The sequence below is a fragment of the Spinacia oleracea genome, chromosome 5 (genome assembly GCF_020520425.1).
Source record: "Spinacia oleracea cultivar Varoflay chromosome 5, BTI_SOV_V1, whole genome shotgun sequence".
Classification (NCBI taxonomy): domain Eukaryota; kingdom Viridiplantae; phylum Streptophyta; class Magnoliopsida; order Caryophyllales; family Amaranthaceae; genus Spinacia; species Spinacia oleracea.
The window spans coordinates 9918048-9932373 of NC_079491.1; the positions used below are offsets into that span (position 1 = coordinate 9918048).

At 35.0% G+C, this 14326-nt stretch overlaps 3 protein-coding genes across 5 annotated transcripts; 1 reads left to right on the plus strand and 2 right to left on the minus strand.

Annotated features, from left to right (window-relative positions):
• The first annotated feature begins 523 nt into the window (after positions 1–523).
• Positions 524–3775, plus strand: LOC110790513 (uncharacterized). 3 transcript variants are annotated; one of them, XM_056829218.1, is made up of 5 exons: positions 524–901; positions 1013–1061; positions 1283–2055; positions 2136–2279; positions 2406–3775. In XM_056829218.1, the coding sequence occupies exon 5, from the start codon at positions 2424–2426 to the stop codon at positions 3573–3575; it is 1152 nt and encodes a 383-aa protein (XP_056685196.1). In that variant the 5' UTR covers positions 524–901; positions 1013–1061; positions 1283–2055; positions 2136–2279; positions 2406–2423; the 3' UTR covers positions 3576–3775. The 3 variants fall into 3 exon arrangements, with proteins under 3 accessions (XP_056685196.1, XP_056685197.1, XP_056685198.1); XM_056829219.1 differs by having other exon boundaries at positions 1283–2279; XM_056829220.1 differs by lacking the exons at positions 524–901; positions 1013–1061 and having other exon boundaries at positions 1132–2055.
• A 2597-nt stretch (positions 3776–6372) lies between these two features.
• On the minus strand, positions 6373–8077 carry LOC110790504 (uncharacterized). The gene is made up of 3 exons (XM_021995293.2): positions 7923–8077; positions 7693–7808; positions 6373–7273 (listed from the first exon to the last, which is right to left on the minus strand). The coding sequence occupies exons 2-3, from the start codon at positions 7805–7807 to the stop codon at positions 6753–6755; spliced, it is 636 nt and encodes a 211-aa protein (XP_021850985.1). The 5' UTR covers position 7808; positions 7923–8077; the 3' UTR covers positions 6373–6752.
• Positions 8078–10937: 2860 nt separating this feature from the next.
• Positions 10938–14186, minus strand: LOC110790505 (uncharacterized). Its single transcript, XM_021995294.2, has 6 exons — positions 14027–14186; positions 13724–13832; positions 12501–12861; positions 11535–11988; positions 11369–11424; positions 10938–11264 (listed from the first exon to the last, which is right to left on the minus strand). Exons 1-6 carry the CDS (start codon positions 14067–14069, stop codon positions 11220–11222), a joined length of 1068 nt encoding a protein of 355 aa, XP_021850986.2. The 5' UTR covers positions 14070–14186; the 3' UTR covers positions 10938–11219.
• Positions 14187–14326: the final 140 nt, after the last annotated feature.

Consider the following 14326-nt stretch of genomic DNA (forward strand, 5'->3'; position numbering starts at 1 on the left):
GTATACATAAAAGCACGAGACGATAAACAATTATATAAAGTTATTATTGTTAAAATGTCAACTCACTCATGACTTTTTATATCTTCAATGTATTTGAGCATGAATATCCCACTGTCATCATCATTAAACATAGTACTAATAGGATATATTACAACTATCAAAATCATCAGCAAAATAACTCTTATAATCCTCATCATCTTTTTAATGATCTAATAGCCTTACGGATCTGTGAACAAAACCAAATTAATGTGCATATATTTAATCACAATTAAAGTAAGTAAAACATGCAAATTGTAAGTCCAAGCACTATTTGGTTTGCTTACCAAATTTACAACTTTTGCATGACGCTTAGCAGACACCTCCCCTCCAGAGTCTATGATGTAACATTTCTTGTTGTCAAAGTGAATCACCAACAGGAACCAATGCTCTCCTTTACACATTGGGATAAACATTTGATAAAAAAATAGTAGACAAATAATTAAAAACTAGAATTATAAAAGGCAAATTTGTTGGAAACTACCTTATAAAATTCATTTTTTGTGAAAAACTACCTTATAAAAAATATGTTGTAAGAAACTACCTTATAAAACATAAAATGTTGTAATATAGTACCTTATGCCGGATTGTAACCGTTGACCCGTATCTCCGGCGTTGACTTTTCCACGTGAAAGTCACGTGACCTTCTATGACTAATTTCCCTCCTTTTTGTGCCAGTTGTACCCAATTTCCCTTCAATTTCTACCTTGGTGATTTTAACCTAATTCCCAAATTCTAATTTTCCAACCTCTTCCAATAATCCTTCATCTTCTCTTCAATTTATTTACTGACTCAACAACCTGCACTCTCATTGATGGTGAACTAAAAAACAGAGGACATATGAACTTCAAAGCTCCATTAATTAGTAAGTTTATATTTCTTTTTCTTTCAACATATTACTCCGTAAGTAATAACATTGTTTATTGGATCAATTTGCTGAAATTTTTTGTCCTATTCCTTACTTTCAATGGGGAAGGGTACGTACTAGAGAACGCATAAAGGGACCAGTCAGTGCTTTTACCCAGGTACTATTTTCTTTTATTGTTAATTAATTGATTAAATTGCCATATGGATTTCATTAGTTAATTAGTTTCTGATTTGGGATGTGGGTTGTAGAAAGACCTAGTATTATCTTTTTCAATTTCTGATTTTTGGAATTGTGGGATTTGTGACAAGGCTCCATTACTTAATTATTTGTGATTTGTGCTTGAATTTAAAATTATTTTCTTTATTGTATTTGTAACAGGTTCAGTGGTAGAATTAACAAAGATTGTTCTTGGTATAGATTAATGGAACACATTAATATCAGGTGGTATTATGGTGGTGTTTTTGTGACAACGCCTAAGAAAAAGAAAACAAGTTATGAACCAGGGATTGGTAATAATTATGGGCTTAGTTTACATTCTAATGTACAAGAAGTTTGTTACTTTGAGTTTGTTGATTGGATTAGGAATAGATTAAAGTTCCAAGATATAGGGCATATTTGGTTTAGGAGGAGAGGATGTACACTGTATAATGGTAGGACGGAGATAATTGATGACTCTAATATCCCACGGTTTTTGGAATCTCCGGAAACAGATGGGTGGTACAATTTATACATCACTCATGATAATGGTGATGGAGATGGTGTGGAAAGGGAGGTGTATGTGGAGACTGATGCTGATGTTGAAAGTGAGGGTGAGTTGGAAAATAGGGGTGGGACTGAGATAGCAAACACAAGGGTACCACCTGATTTATTTTTAAACCCTGAGCAGGATAGCAACACAAGCTCATCCAAATTGCCTCTTGGTGTTAAACCCAATCTACAATCCAAAAAAACCATTTCTAGCTCGTCTAATAAGCGCATCAGATCTAAAACTTCATGTAGATCAAAAAAATGGAGAGCTTCATCCATTGAAACGTTAGTAGAAAATGAAGTTCATGTGACTAAGAGGGGAAGTAATGCTGATTTTGGAGATGATTCTGAAGATGACATTGATGTTGTTCTAAGTGAGGGGGACTACATTGATTTTGGAGAAGGTAACCCTCATTACGTTACTTTCATTTACATATTCAGTTGATTTTAATCATAAGCATGATACATTTTGTTGACGTTGTAGGGGTTATTGGATGCATTCAATAGAGTGGTGCCAAATGCAGAGATCAGATTTTGTTGTAGGCACATTTGGGCAAATTTTAAGTTGAAATTCCCTGGAGAACTGTATAGAGAATGTTTCTGGAAAGCAGCCAGATCATCAACCAAGGTAAAAGATTCTTTAAATATGTGTAATGCTCTGTTTTTATTTTATACGAAGTATTTTACTTGTTTAATGGTGTTTTCATATTCTTTGCATTGTGTATAATGTTCTTTATTATTTTACTTGTTACAGTGGCATTTTGATAGTCAAATGGAATCAATTAAGATGTTGTCTGTTGAGGCTTACAATTACTTGAATGAAATACCCTCGTGTCATTGGTCTAGGCATTCCTTTAGCACTAGCTCCAAATCTGGTATGTTGCTTAATAACTGTTGTGAGAGTTTTAATAACGTCATTAAGGATGCTAGGTCAAAACCTATCTTAACCATGATGGAATGGATACGAAGGTATGTCATGAAAAGGTGTTGTGTAAAGAGAGATGGGTTAAAAGAATTTGAGGGTATGATTATGCCGTCAGTGGTGAAGATGATTGATAAGGCTAGTGGTGAAGTATGTAAATGTGATGTTACTCAAGCCGATGTTTATGAATTTGAGGTGGATCACATTAGCACCGGTGAGTCTTATGTTGTAAATTTGGCTGAGAAGAGATGTGGGTGTTTTAGGTGGGAATTGATGGGTATACCTTGCTATCATGCAATGGCATGTATAGTGAAACAAAGACTGAATATTGAGGATTTTGTTCATCAAGCATACCATGTCTCTACATATGCAAAGACCTATGCTCCAACCTTCCACCCAATGCCAGGAAAACACCAATGGCCAACTATTAACCTCCCACAACCTTTACCTCCACCATACAGAAAAATGCCGGGAAGACCTAAAGGGAGTAAAAGAATTAAGGAGAAAGGTGAAGGGGAGGAGAGGGTGCTTGTTATTAGAACCAAGAAGCCAAACAAATGTGGGAACTGTGGTGAAACAGGCCACTACAAGAACACTTGCAAAAACCCTCAACTAGCTCCTTTCACCTCCCCAAAATCTAAAGGAGGAAGGCCAAGAAAATATCCAGCTCCTTCTTCAACAACAAATGCTACAACATCAACTTCTCCAACAACAATTTCTAAAGCAATTGCTCCTACCGATACACTTGTTATTAAGCCTACTACTGCTGTCACCAAGAGGAAGAAATCTGCTCCTTCATCTATGGTAGCAAGTGTAATTTTTCCTCATGCTCCACTTACTGGTTGTATTATATCCCTTGATGCCTCTGCTGTTGCTGCAACCGGTGCCTCAAGGAAGAAGAGTTCTGCACAAATTGGGATCCCTAAACCAAAGAAGCACAAGAGCATGGTTGATGTGTTATCATCTCAAAATAACACATCTTGTATCTCTCATGTGCCTTAATTTATGAACGTTTTTGTTTAGGATGGTAATGTACGGTTTTTGAGGGTTAAAACCCCGTAATCTTTTTGAAGTGACAATGGTGTCGAAGAATGTATGTTTTTAAAAGGCCAACACAGTAGCCTCTAACATTGAATTTGCACTTGTAATGTGGCGTAAAGCTATTTTATTAATTGCTAGATTAATTATAGCATAGATAGATTGATTTTGATCTCTTCTGCACTCCATTTTTGTTGTAAGAAAGCTAGCGAGGCAGTGGTACGTACCAGGGAAAGCCAAGACAAGACGAAGTATTTTAAGTTCCATGAACAATTGTAATATTATGAATTATTTTGAGAATTATAATATAATTTTAAAACTTCCCATATTGAAGATTGGTGGTCTCTCTCTTCATCTTTGCTCCTTGCCATCATCATTTACCGTGCTTCTGCTTTTAGTTTCTAATATATATCTCTCTTCAAGCTTGTGATACCTCTCGAAAAACACTGGTTGTTGTTAAATAGTTTGTTGTTTCTCGCCGACCAAATCGCCCAAGTCGAGGCCATCAGGTTGATGACACCATTGAAATTTCCAATTTGATTTTTTTTTTTTTTTGGAGATAGTTGGACCAATTGTAAAGCCAATCACTCAGTTTAATGTAATGAGAATTTAAGTATACACAACCCCAAATTTAAATCAAGTAGCAATTAAATTATATTCTTAAAAAAAAAAAAACAGAATTAGATTAATAAAAAAATAAAAAAAAATAAAAAATTAGAAGATTTAACTCACTACAGACCTAAAGGTATAAATTAATTTGATTTAGTGTGGATGAACAGAGAAATTGAAGAAAAAAAAAAGAAAAGATTATAAGGAAGCAGGGGAGGGGTGAAGATGAGTACGAAGGAGGAGGGAGAGAGATTGATTATAAAGAAAGGCCAACACATCATTAAAAGTAGGGGAGATTGAGTACACCTGGCGCAAAAAAAGGAGAGAAGTTAGTTATGGAAGGTCACGTGACTTTCACGTGGAAAAGTCAACGCCGGAGATACGGGTCAACGGTTACAATTCGGCATAAGGTACTATATTACAACATTTTATGTTTTATAAGGTAGTTTCTTACAACATATTTTGTATAAGGTAGTTTTTCACAAAAAATGAATTTTATAAGGTAGTTTCCAACAAATTTGCCATTATAAAATGAAAAACTCCTGTAATTTTGGAGTATTTGCTTGATGTTTTCAGGTTTGACAGCTGACGGGTAATAGCTTATAAGTTCTTTGTCCGTTCATTTCTGGTATTTTTCCATTTTTACTCTCCAAACTAGTCAAGTCCATAAGGATCATGTCCAAAACCTAATTAAATAAATAAACATAATTGCTATACATATAATGAACGAGTGTACGTATGGGCTCAATACCGAGAGTGTTATGTATCCGAGAGTAATCACTTGTTAACATTATTAGCAATATTGGATTGTCTATGCAAATAAGATTAAATTTCCTTCATTAGGAACGTTTTTAATTAGAACGTTCTTAATTAGAAAAGTTAATGAAAATAATACAAATAATAAGTATAATAAAATTAACTGCCTATTTACATTAGCATCTGGAAGGATTGTCGTTGCCTCTTCCACTGTATAAAATACTTCAGAGAACGTCGCTAATAGAAATTAACATCAGCAGTGTCCAACTTAAGGAGTGATTGGAATGCCACAAGAGTGTCAGGTTCCAAGTAGGTTGAGGGCATTTCATACATGGGCGTCATCATATTGCAACCATCCAATGTATCATCATTGCTTATTACAATATTCTCTATGAACAAGTTAATAATGTTAATTGTGATGACCCATAATTGACAATCTGATTGTTGTTTAGTTTCTACACAGAGGAAAGCCCTCCCCTAAAAACTATGAAGACAAACCCCATTACTAAAAGAGTATCAAAGGCAGTAATCTTATACGAGTGACCATAATAAGCATTCTTGTTGCTGTATCACTGTATGAGCCTATATTTGTTCTGTCACACTTACCTTTCCCATAAACGGAGCATCCTGCAGAATTCGAGCAGAACATTCAGTAAACAAACTAGTAATTCTCTGTGCATAGCAACATGTATGCAAACAATATACTAGCTTTGAATAATCCATTTTCATTAGTTGATTGAGGAAAAGGTTTACCATGGTTTTTCTTTGTTTCCTTCAAGTATTTCTTCCACATCCAATGCTTAATGCTTTATGCTTTGGCCGTGACTGTGAAAAATTAAAGCTCAAGTTAGTTGGACTGCAGTTTCAGTATAGTACTATACTGAAACTGCAGATTTCGTAGCTCTCAATTCTCAAATAAGGTTCTGACAGTCTCTCCAAGTTAAGCAAGGATTTTAGCTGAACAAGAGCATATAAATCAGAAAAGCTAATCAAATCACAGTTAGCAGCCTAATTACAGTACACACTGCATCTGGGATTCTGTGTTTTCGGCAATTTATACAATGTAAGCAAAGCAAGTCTTTGCCTCATAGGACAGCACAATAAAAACCCACATTATAGTAAAATCCTAGAATCATCTGTATGCAACATGTCATGTTTCAGAGTTTATAGTAATTGCACATATATGCACAAGTGTGCCCAGCCCACATTAGCAATTAGCATTTCCTACCCAACAAACCAACTACTCCGTACTTGGTATATAAAAAGCCAAGATTCATTACCTCACATCCTGCCTCAAGACTCAAGAGCAAGCTTCAAGAAGCCAAGTGAAAATAGAGTGTTTAGCAGCAGACTCTGACAGCTAAATTTGATAACTATCCTACAACAATTGACTTCCTTTTCATATAGTAATTATGACTATAGTATTATACAATTCAATAAAACACACAACCCATACAGCCATACTAATCGGATTCGATACAAACAACCCGATCAATAAGAAATTAAGAATGGAATGCATTCATTGAGAAAGAATACATACATCACCAACAACTTTTTTTTGGGTAATGTGATTAACCAAATGCTTGCAAGTGTCTCACAACAAAATACCAACATACTGTATATCAGTGGTTGATTTGGTTCTCCAATTCAGCACCGAAGATTTGTCATGTCCACAATAGATGGACTAATACAACCCAAAACCATCTACTATCATCATTAGAAATTAACAACAATTTCTCTAAAATTCTAAAATTCCTTTTCCTTCCTTCCCTTCCTTCACTTCCTCCTAGCTCTTGTACTAGGAGTCTTCCTTGCCGTCCCCTTGTCATCGATATTCATCGGTGCCACCGGAAGCGGTGGCTTCTTGGTGGTGCTCCTCAACGCGTACCGTGGGTGTTGGCTTCGATCCACGGATGAATAAGTAGTGGCCGCAGCCATCATCGACTTCTTCAAAGTCTCAGCCTTCTTCTTGGTTGAATCTTTCTTCAATGTAGAATCAACTTTAACACCCAAATGATTATAAGCAGTTTTGGGCTCATCTTCCCATGATTCACTCAGTTTCTTTCTTAGCCTTTCATTCCTCCTCTCTGAATAAGCATTGTACAAACTCCCTCTCTCAAACATCGTAGTATTACCCCCTCCAATTGATGAAACACTCCCAAATCCATTGTTGTTTTTCGCGTTGATTGCGCCCAGCTCGTCTTCCACCATTTTTGCTAATGCCCTCAATTCACAAGAAACTGTGTTGAGTTCTGGCCTGTTCTCCTGTTCTCTCATCTGGGGTTTGCTCATCATTGCTGCAATAACAGTAAAAAACTAAATTAAAACCCATTTCTTCCATCGCCCAGAAAACCCAAAGTAAAATCAAGGAAATAAAACAACCAAAATCAACAGACCAAGTAAGGGCTTGCTATTTGCGATCATTTTCCTTAAACCCACAACATACAGACTCTTCTCTTACAAATTAGAGGAATTTCAGACACTTGGTCAACCCAGAAATTCCAAATTAAAAAAAATGAAATAACAAGTTCTTGATTGTACTATACGCACCCCTAAAGAGCTAACTATACGCATCGATTGCGGATATCAGTTTCCTTAAACCCACAACATAACAAAAAAAAAATTGTGCAAAAGAGAGGAATTTCAGCAACTATATAAACAACGAAACAACCCACATCAAAAACCCCAAAATGATAAGATCTTTGGGGGAAAAAACCTGGTGTTCGAATAGGAGTGTTGGCGTTGAAATTGGAGTTAGGTGGTTGAAGGGGGCGACGGCCTCGAAGAGTCATCGGAGATCTAGCAAGCGGTGGTTTCCGATCAGTTTTCATCCTGCAAAAAAAACAGAGAAAATTGGCCAGATTTTGAGTTTGGTTAGAGAAGAAGAAAATGAAGACATAGAATAAAAAGAAGTATGGAAGATTGAATTTCTAAATTATATTTTACCTAATGAGAAATTGTAGGAGATTGGTCTCACAAGTTTTACTGATTCTCTGTGTTTAGGGTTCTGGGTTTGGTGTTGGAGTTGAATTGCAATATTGTAATGAATTAACAGTGACAACGGGCGGCTGTTTGAATTTTTAAAGCTGTACGAGCGTCTAACGGTCAAATCAATCCGACGGCTTGTGTTTAATTAAGCCTTTTTAGATGGACGGTTTGATGATCACGTACCATATTTAACATAAAATGATGATGGGCGAGTGGTGAGTCATGATGTTGGTTGGACTGCAGTCCTGCACCCTCTTACGGGGTTAAGCTAAAGATCAGAGTCCAATAATTCACAATTGGTATCTTTGAGGACTTATTTTTTTTTTTTACTTTTTGGGATTTTAAAGACAAATTCCGGTGAGTTAACTATAGTCTAACCCACTGTTAATTGAATGAGCAATATTATAATAACAAAAAAAAATTAAGTGCAAACGTAAATATTAATAAACGGATAATGGCCCAAGTGGAATATATAGTATTTCCGGTGATTGATGGTTAGAACATATGGAGTACAAGTAGTATTGAACTAATGGATTCCGGTAATAACATGAGGTTGCCATCATGCCATGTTTCTCGACTCCAGTAGTAATGCAATACGTAGTACAATAGTTCTAATCTTCTTCTACATAAAAAAAAATGATAAGCAAATTATTAAATTCAAAAGAAAAATAAACGATAACCCATATTAAAATTATCCAAAAGTATTTAGTGCCGTGCTTGTGAAAAAATCTTATGTTAATATAAATGTTTATTATCTTAAGAACTCTAATTGTTGAAAATAAATGAAATTTAGATTATAACAATTGTAATACTAACCTTTTTACTGATCTTATTCTAATTTTTTTACTGAAAGTTTCAATATTATTTCTCTTACAATTTAGTGTGATTGTACGTATTGTATACCTTGTCTCAAAATTATTATTATTATATTATTATTATTATTATTATTTAGAAATAACACATCAATTTATTTAGCCACGGGGTGATCCTATATATGTAACGCTTTAAAGTTACTAGAAAAAAAAATATATATATATATATATATATATATATAATAACATATACTTTGTACGTAGTAATACGTTAGATTTTTCATATTTTGATAATTTTCTTACAAATATGGTCATTTTAATTGTCGGATGTATCGAAATTGAAAATAAAATAAACCACGGTTTATACGGAGTCAAATAACCTATGGAGTAGACTTCTTAAAAGGAGATTATCAACTAAACTGATCCTAATAGAGTGATGGAAAAATGTAACGAAAAGGTGGTGTTTTTACATACTATGTACGAGTAGCTTTAATTCTTTCACCTCATTAATTAGGTACAATTCATTTAATTTCTTAAATTTTCCAAAAAGTAATTCAATTTCCTTTTTTTCAATGGACATACTTTGAAAATCAAACCAAGTTAATTTTAATTCAAGGACCTAAACTTTTAACTAGAAGGATTAAACTTTATCTATGCTTGGTTAAGTTTGGCTGGAAAATGAATAGTAGGTCCTGAAAGGTGAAAAAAACAAGTATAGGTCCAAACGTTGAAAAATGTAAAAGGTTAGACCTCAACCTTTAACTTAAGTCATTTAATTCTCATTGGCTAATTCATTACCCTTGTTTATCGCGCCACAAATAATACGCTGTTTATCGCGCCACAAATAATACGCTGACACGTGTACAGTTAACCATAGGGTCTAACCTTTTAACTAAGGGACTAAACTTTTATATTTTATGAGTTAATTTTGGCCGGAAACTGCTTTATAAGGTCAAAATCAAGTAGATAAAATAAGTTTAAATTAGATGGGATCAAATTAGAAAAATTAAGTTGAAATTAGATCAAAAGCCACAAAGAGTGCAAGATAGTCTGAATTTTCAAAGACATGTTAATGGGACAAGTCTAAGAGCTGCATCTTCTCAGACCTCAGTTGTACCTGATATTACTAGGCAATTTACTAAGAATTTGAGAAATATTGCTGACATTATTTCTGCCCCACAGACATCTAGTATTCTAGTGTACAGTCTCCACTTGCAATAAGCTCCTCTCCAATCTCCATCCATGCTAGTTAATTCGAATATGATGATCAGTATACACCAAGAGAGAGCTAGAAGGCTTGATGAGTAGAATAAAATGTTTGCTTCCCACAAGTTGTGCCTTGTTCTGGATCTGGATTCAGCAAAGGTGAATAAGGGACAAAACTACAACCTGGTATGTTAGAGTTATGGTATATCTAGGGTTCTAGTATGTTTAGGAAACTAGATTTGTGTTAGTTTAGGAATCTAATATAGTTATGTTATAGTTTCTTTATAGGAGTATAAACCAATGATGTAACCAAGTTATGATTAAGCTATTCAGTTACATTATCGTTAATCAATATTATTCTTTGTAGTTTATCATCAATATTATTCTTTGTAGTTTATCGTGGTATTTGGAATTTGTTGGAGAAGGTACTGCGACATAATAGTTTCTCCCTTGTATAGTTGTATTGGCTGGACTTTAAGTACAGCTTCATCAACTTCAATGCCCTTAATGTGATGATGGGGATCCTGTTGATTAAGGATTTAATTAGAAGGTGTTTTGGGTATGGAATCTTCTATGGTAATAATAGATGATTCTAACAAGCTAAACCTGATAGTTGTAGAAATACTTTGGTGTTGTGTGCACCAACCAGTTAGATGAACAAGTTGCCCATGTAGTTGCCAATTCATTAAGGTATTCTTTTTTTTTCTTTTTTAATGGACTATCAGTCCTTGATTGTGAGGAATCTGTCTGCATAGTTGATTCATTTAGAAGAATTACCTGTTACTTTTTTATTTCAATTAGTAGGCCCTGATTGTGTTAAATCTGTAACAGCTTAATTGGGCTATGTCAACAACCAGGATCATTACCCTAGCTTAATATCTCAACGTACTTCTATACTCATGTAAAACTGAACAACATCTCAACTGATTCTCATATAATAAAAGACAGAATGAAATTTGACAAGTAGAAATATATTATTATATTAACAAATGACTATATGATAAGAGACAAACACAAATTTGCAAAGATTCACGCCCACCTGTAGAAAAAATCAAAATAAATGGGGGAAGAAAATAACATCTTGCACCACAAACTGATTGTTGTTTAAACCTTTCTACACACAGGAAAGCCCTCCACTAAAAACTATGAAGACAAACCCTATTACTAAAAGAGTATCAAAGGCAGTAATCTTATACGAGTGACCATAATAAGCATTCATTCTTGTTGCTGTATGCGCCTATATTTCTTCTGTCACACTTACCTCTCCCATAAACGGAGCATCCTGCAGAATTCGAACAAACATTCAGTAAACAAACTAGTTATTCTCTATGCGTAGCAAACATGGATACAATATGCTTTCATTAGTTGATCGAGGAAAAGGTTTACCATGTTTTCTTTGTTTCCCTCGAGTATTTCTTCCACATCCAGTGATTTGGCCGTGACTGTGAAGTGCAAGCAAATAGCAAAATTAAGCTCAAGTCAGTTGGACTGTAGTTTGATTATAGTACAATGTCATCATATTACTGTAATATGCTAGAATAATGCAAAGTACCTTCTTCAGAGACTGGATTTTCATCCTGTTTGATGGACTCTTGCTTGACTGGTTTTTGAACTTTCTTCTTTATGTTATTGCCTCCACTTTCAGTGACTAGTTTTGGCTTTACAAGTTCACGGTTAACAGATGCTCGCGTTTTGGTTCCTGGAGTAATCCGCTGTACATTTTCCTTCTTGGAAGAAGCTTTTGCTGAAGAAGCTTGAACATCAGTGTTTAGAGGTTTTGGTTTGAGCTTTTTGGTTGCTGCTGTAGAAGAGTTACTCTGAGCATCCTCACCGGAGAGATTAGTAGCATCTTCTGGTACATGAGAGCAGGTCACAGATTCTTGCAATTGTTCTGGGGTTTCTGAGATTTTGTAGCTCTCAAATAAGGTTCTGACAGTCTCTCCAAGTTCAACAAGGTTGTGTTTCTGCACATAGGATTTTAGCTCCTCACGCAGTCTCTGCATAGGCTGAACAAGAGCATATAAATCAGAAAAACAAAATCAAATGATTCAAATCACCAATCACAGTTAGCCTAATCATGGTATGGCATCTAAGATTCTGTGTTTTCAATAGAAAATGAGGCCATTTGTACAATGGAAACGAAGCATAGTCTTTAGCTCATAGCCTCATAAGACAGCAGAAAACGGCTATGCATAACAGATGTGATTCATGTGAAAGTAGTCAATAAAAACAGAAAAATAATGTTCACTGTTCTCTAATCTATGACCAATAAGTTGTTTTATACAAAGATTTTGAGTATGATACCAACCTTGCACTACCAATCATGTAAACAAAGTTTTTTATTACATGCCAAGTAACTATATACACCTTACTAAGGTGCACTGCCTGTAAAATCCTAGAATCATCTGTATGCAACATGTCATGTTTAAGAGTTTATAGTAATTGCACATATGCACAAGTGCCCACATTAGCATTTCCTACACAACAAACCACTATATAAAAAGCCAAGACTCATTACCTCACATCCTGCCTCAAGGGCAAGGTTGAAGAAGCCGAGTGAAATCGAGTGATTAGCAGCAGACTCTGAGAGCTTAATCTGTGATAGCCAGTATGATGCTGAAGACAGGATATTGAACTTCCTACGCGTTGATGATCTAGAAACATCAGACAACGGCGTCTCACATCTTTCCTGACCAAAAGCCAGTCGTTTTGACCTAGCTCCTGAAATTGGAGTAATGTTGTTAGCAGTTTTTTGCCGAGGGCTTACAGATGACTTTGAAGGAATCGACAGCCTTCTTGGCGGCTTGGCAGATTTCTCCTTCTCCTTGCCAGAAAGCTCAAGAACACTCACACTTCTACTCACACTGGCAGTCCTCCCTCTGAAGAAGACATGTCACCCCACAATGAGGCAAAAGATAAGATACAACAAACACGATGAATTCACAACAGAAAACCGCCATCATTAAAACAAAATATGACTTGCTTTTTCGCAGTTACTGGAAAATCCAAAACAAAATTATTCAGCATTGTGAAAATTGACATTAAGTCGCATTATTTTAACTATCCTACAACATAAAAGCTGGGGAAGACCCACATTAAAACCCTAAAACTTAGCCAGAAAAACACTAAATATCAATGACAATTGCTAGTCTTCAACTAACACAAGATAAAATGATAAAGCTAAACTCCTCACTGATAACATGACCCCCTATTGAACAATCTACTTAAACAAACCCAAATGCCGCGGTCCTTGTCATAACTCATAACTAATGGAATTGTATGTTCCACATAACACAACTTAGCAACCTACTTGCGATAACCATTTGGCTGACACGACAGGACTTGTATACTAATACTATATATAGTAATATATGTGTTATGACAAATTCAGAAAGAAAAACTGTATATTACATGAAATGCTGATACAGGAAATGTACAATTGCGACAGCAAGTAAGACAACTAAGCATATTGAAACGATCACTAACCAAATCTCAGGAGATAATTCTCCATGCTTATCACATACAAATTCCTATTGAACTCCATTTTCAGCACAATTATCATTATCACAAATTTCAATGCGAACTCCATTTTCAGCACAATTATGATTATCCAGAATAAGATGGCAAAAATTCAATTATTTCATAGTGAATTATCCAATTACAGGAATCGTAGTGTAAAACTAAATTAAATATTAAAAACTCAAAATTAAATTGAAAACTGGCGGAACAAGAGAGAATTACCTCTTGGAAGAAGAAGCAGAAGGCAAATTATTAGCAATTTCAGGGGATTTGTTAGTTTGATCCTTTAATTTCGAAGCAGAACGCAGCGGATACCTAAGCTTCGATTTCGCTTTTCCCCCAAATTCAAAAAAACGAAACAAAAACCATAATCAGTTTCATAAGTCGGAAATGACATTAACTTCCATTCGCGAGGCAGAAATAAATGGTGGCAACCAGAATGAATTAAAAACCTCCATAAGTTACGCAATTCCTGAATCAAACCCTATAAATTGATTTGATTTAAGAGATAAACGTAACACTTACCAGAAGATACAGACGATTGTTGAACTTTCAGGGGATCCTCCATTGTTTAGTTGCAGGTTTATGGAGAGAGAAAGATGAGAGAATATTTGGCCGGAGACAGAAGGAATAAGAAGAGAGTGAGAGAGAGAATGAGAAACCTCCTCTCTTTATTATCTCATTTAGGCGGGAAATGTCATACTATTTTTCTTTTTCCTTTATTTAATTTTTGAATCTTAAACGTTAGACTGAGATGAATAAATAAAATGATTATTGTGTTTTTCGTTGACGTGTCGTGTGATGATTGGGGAATGAAGGAGTTTA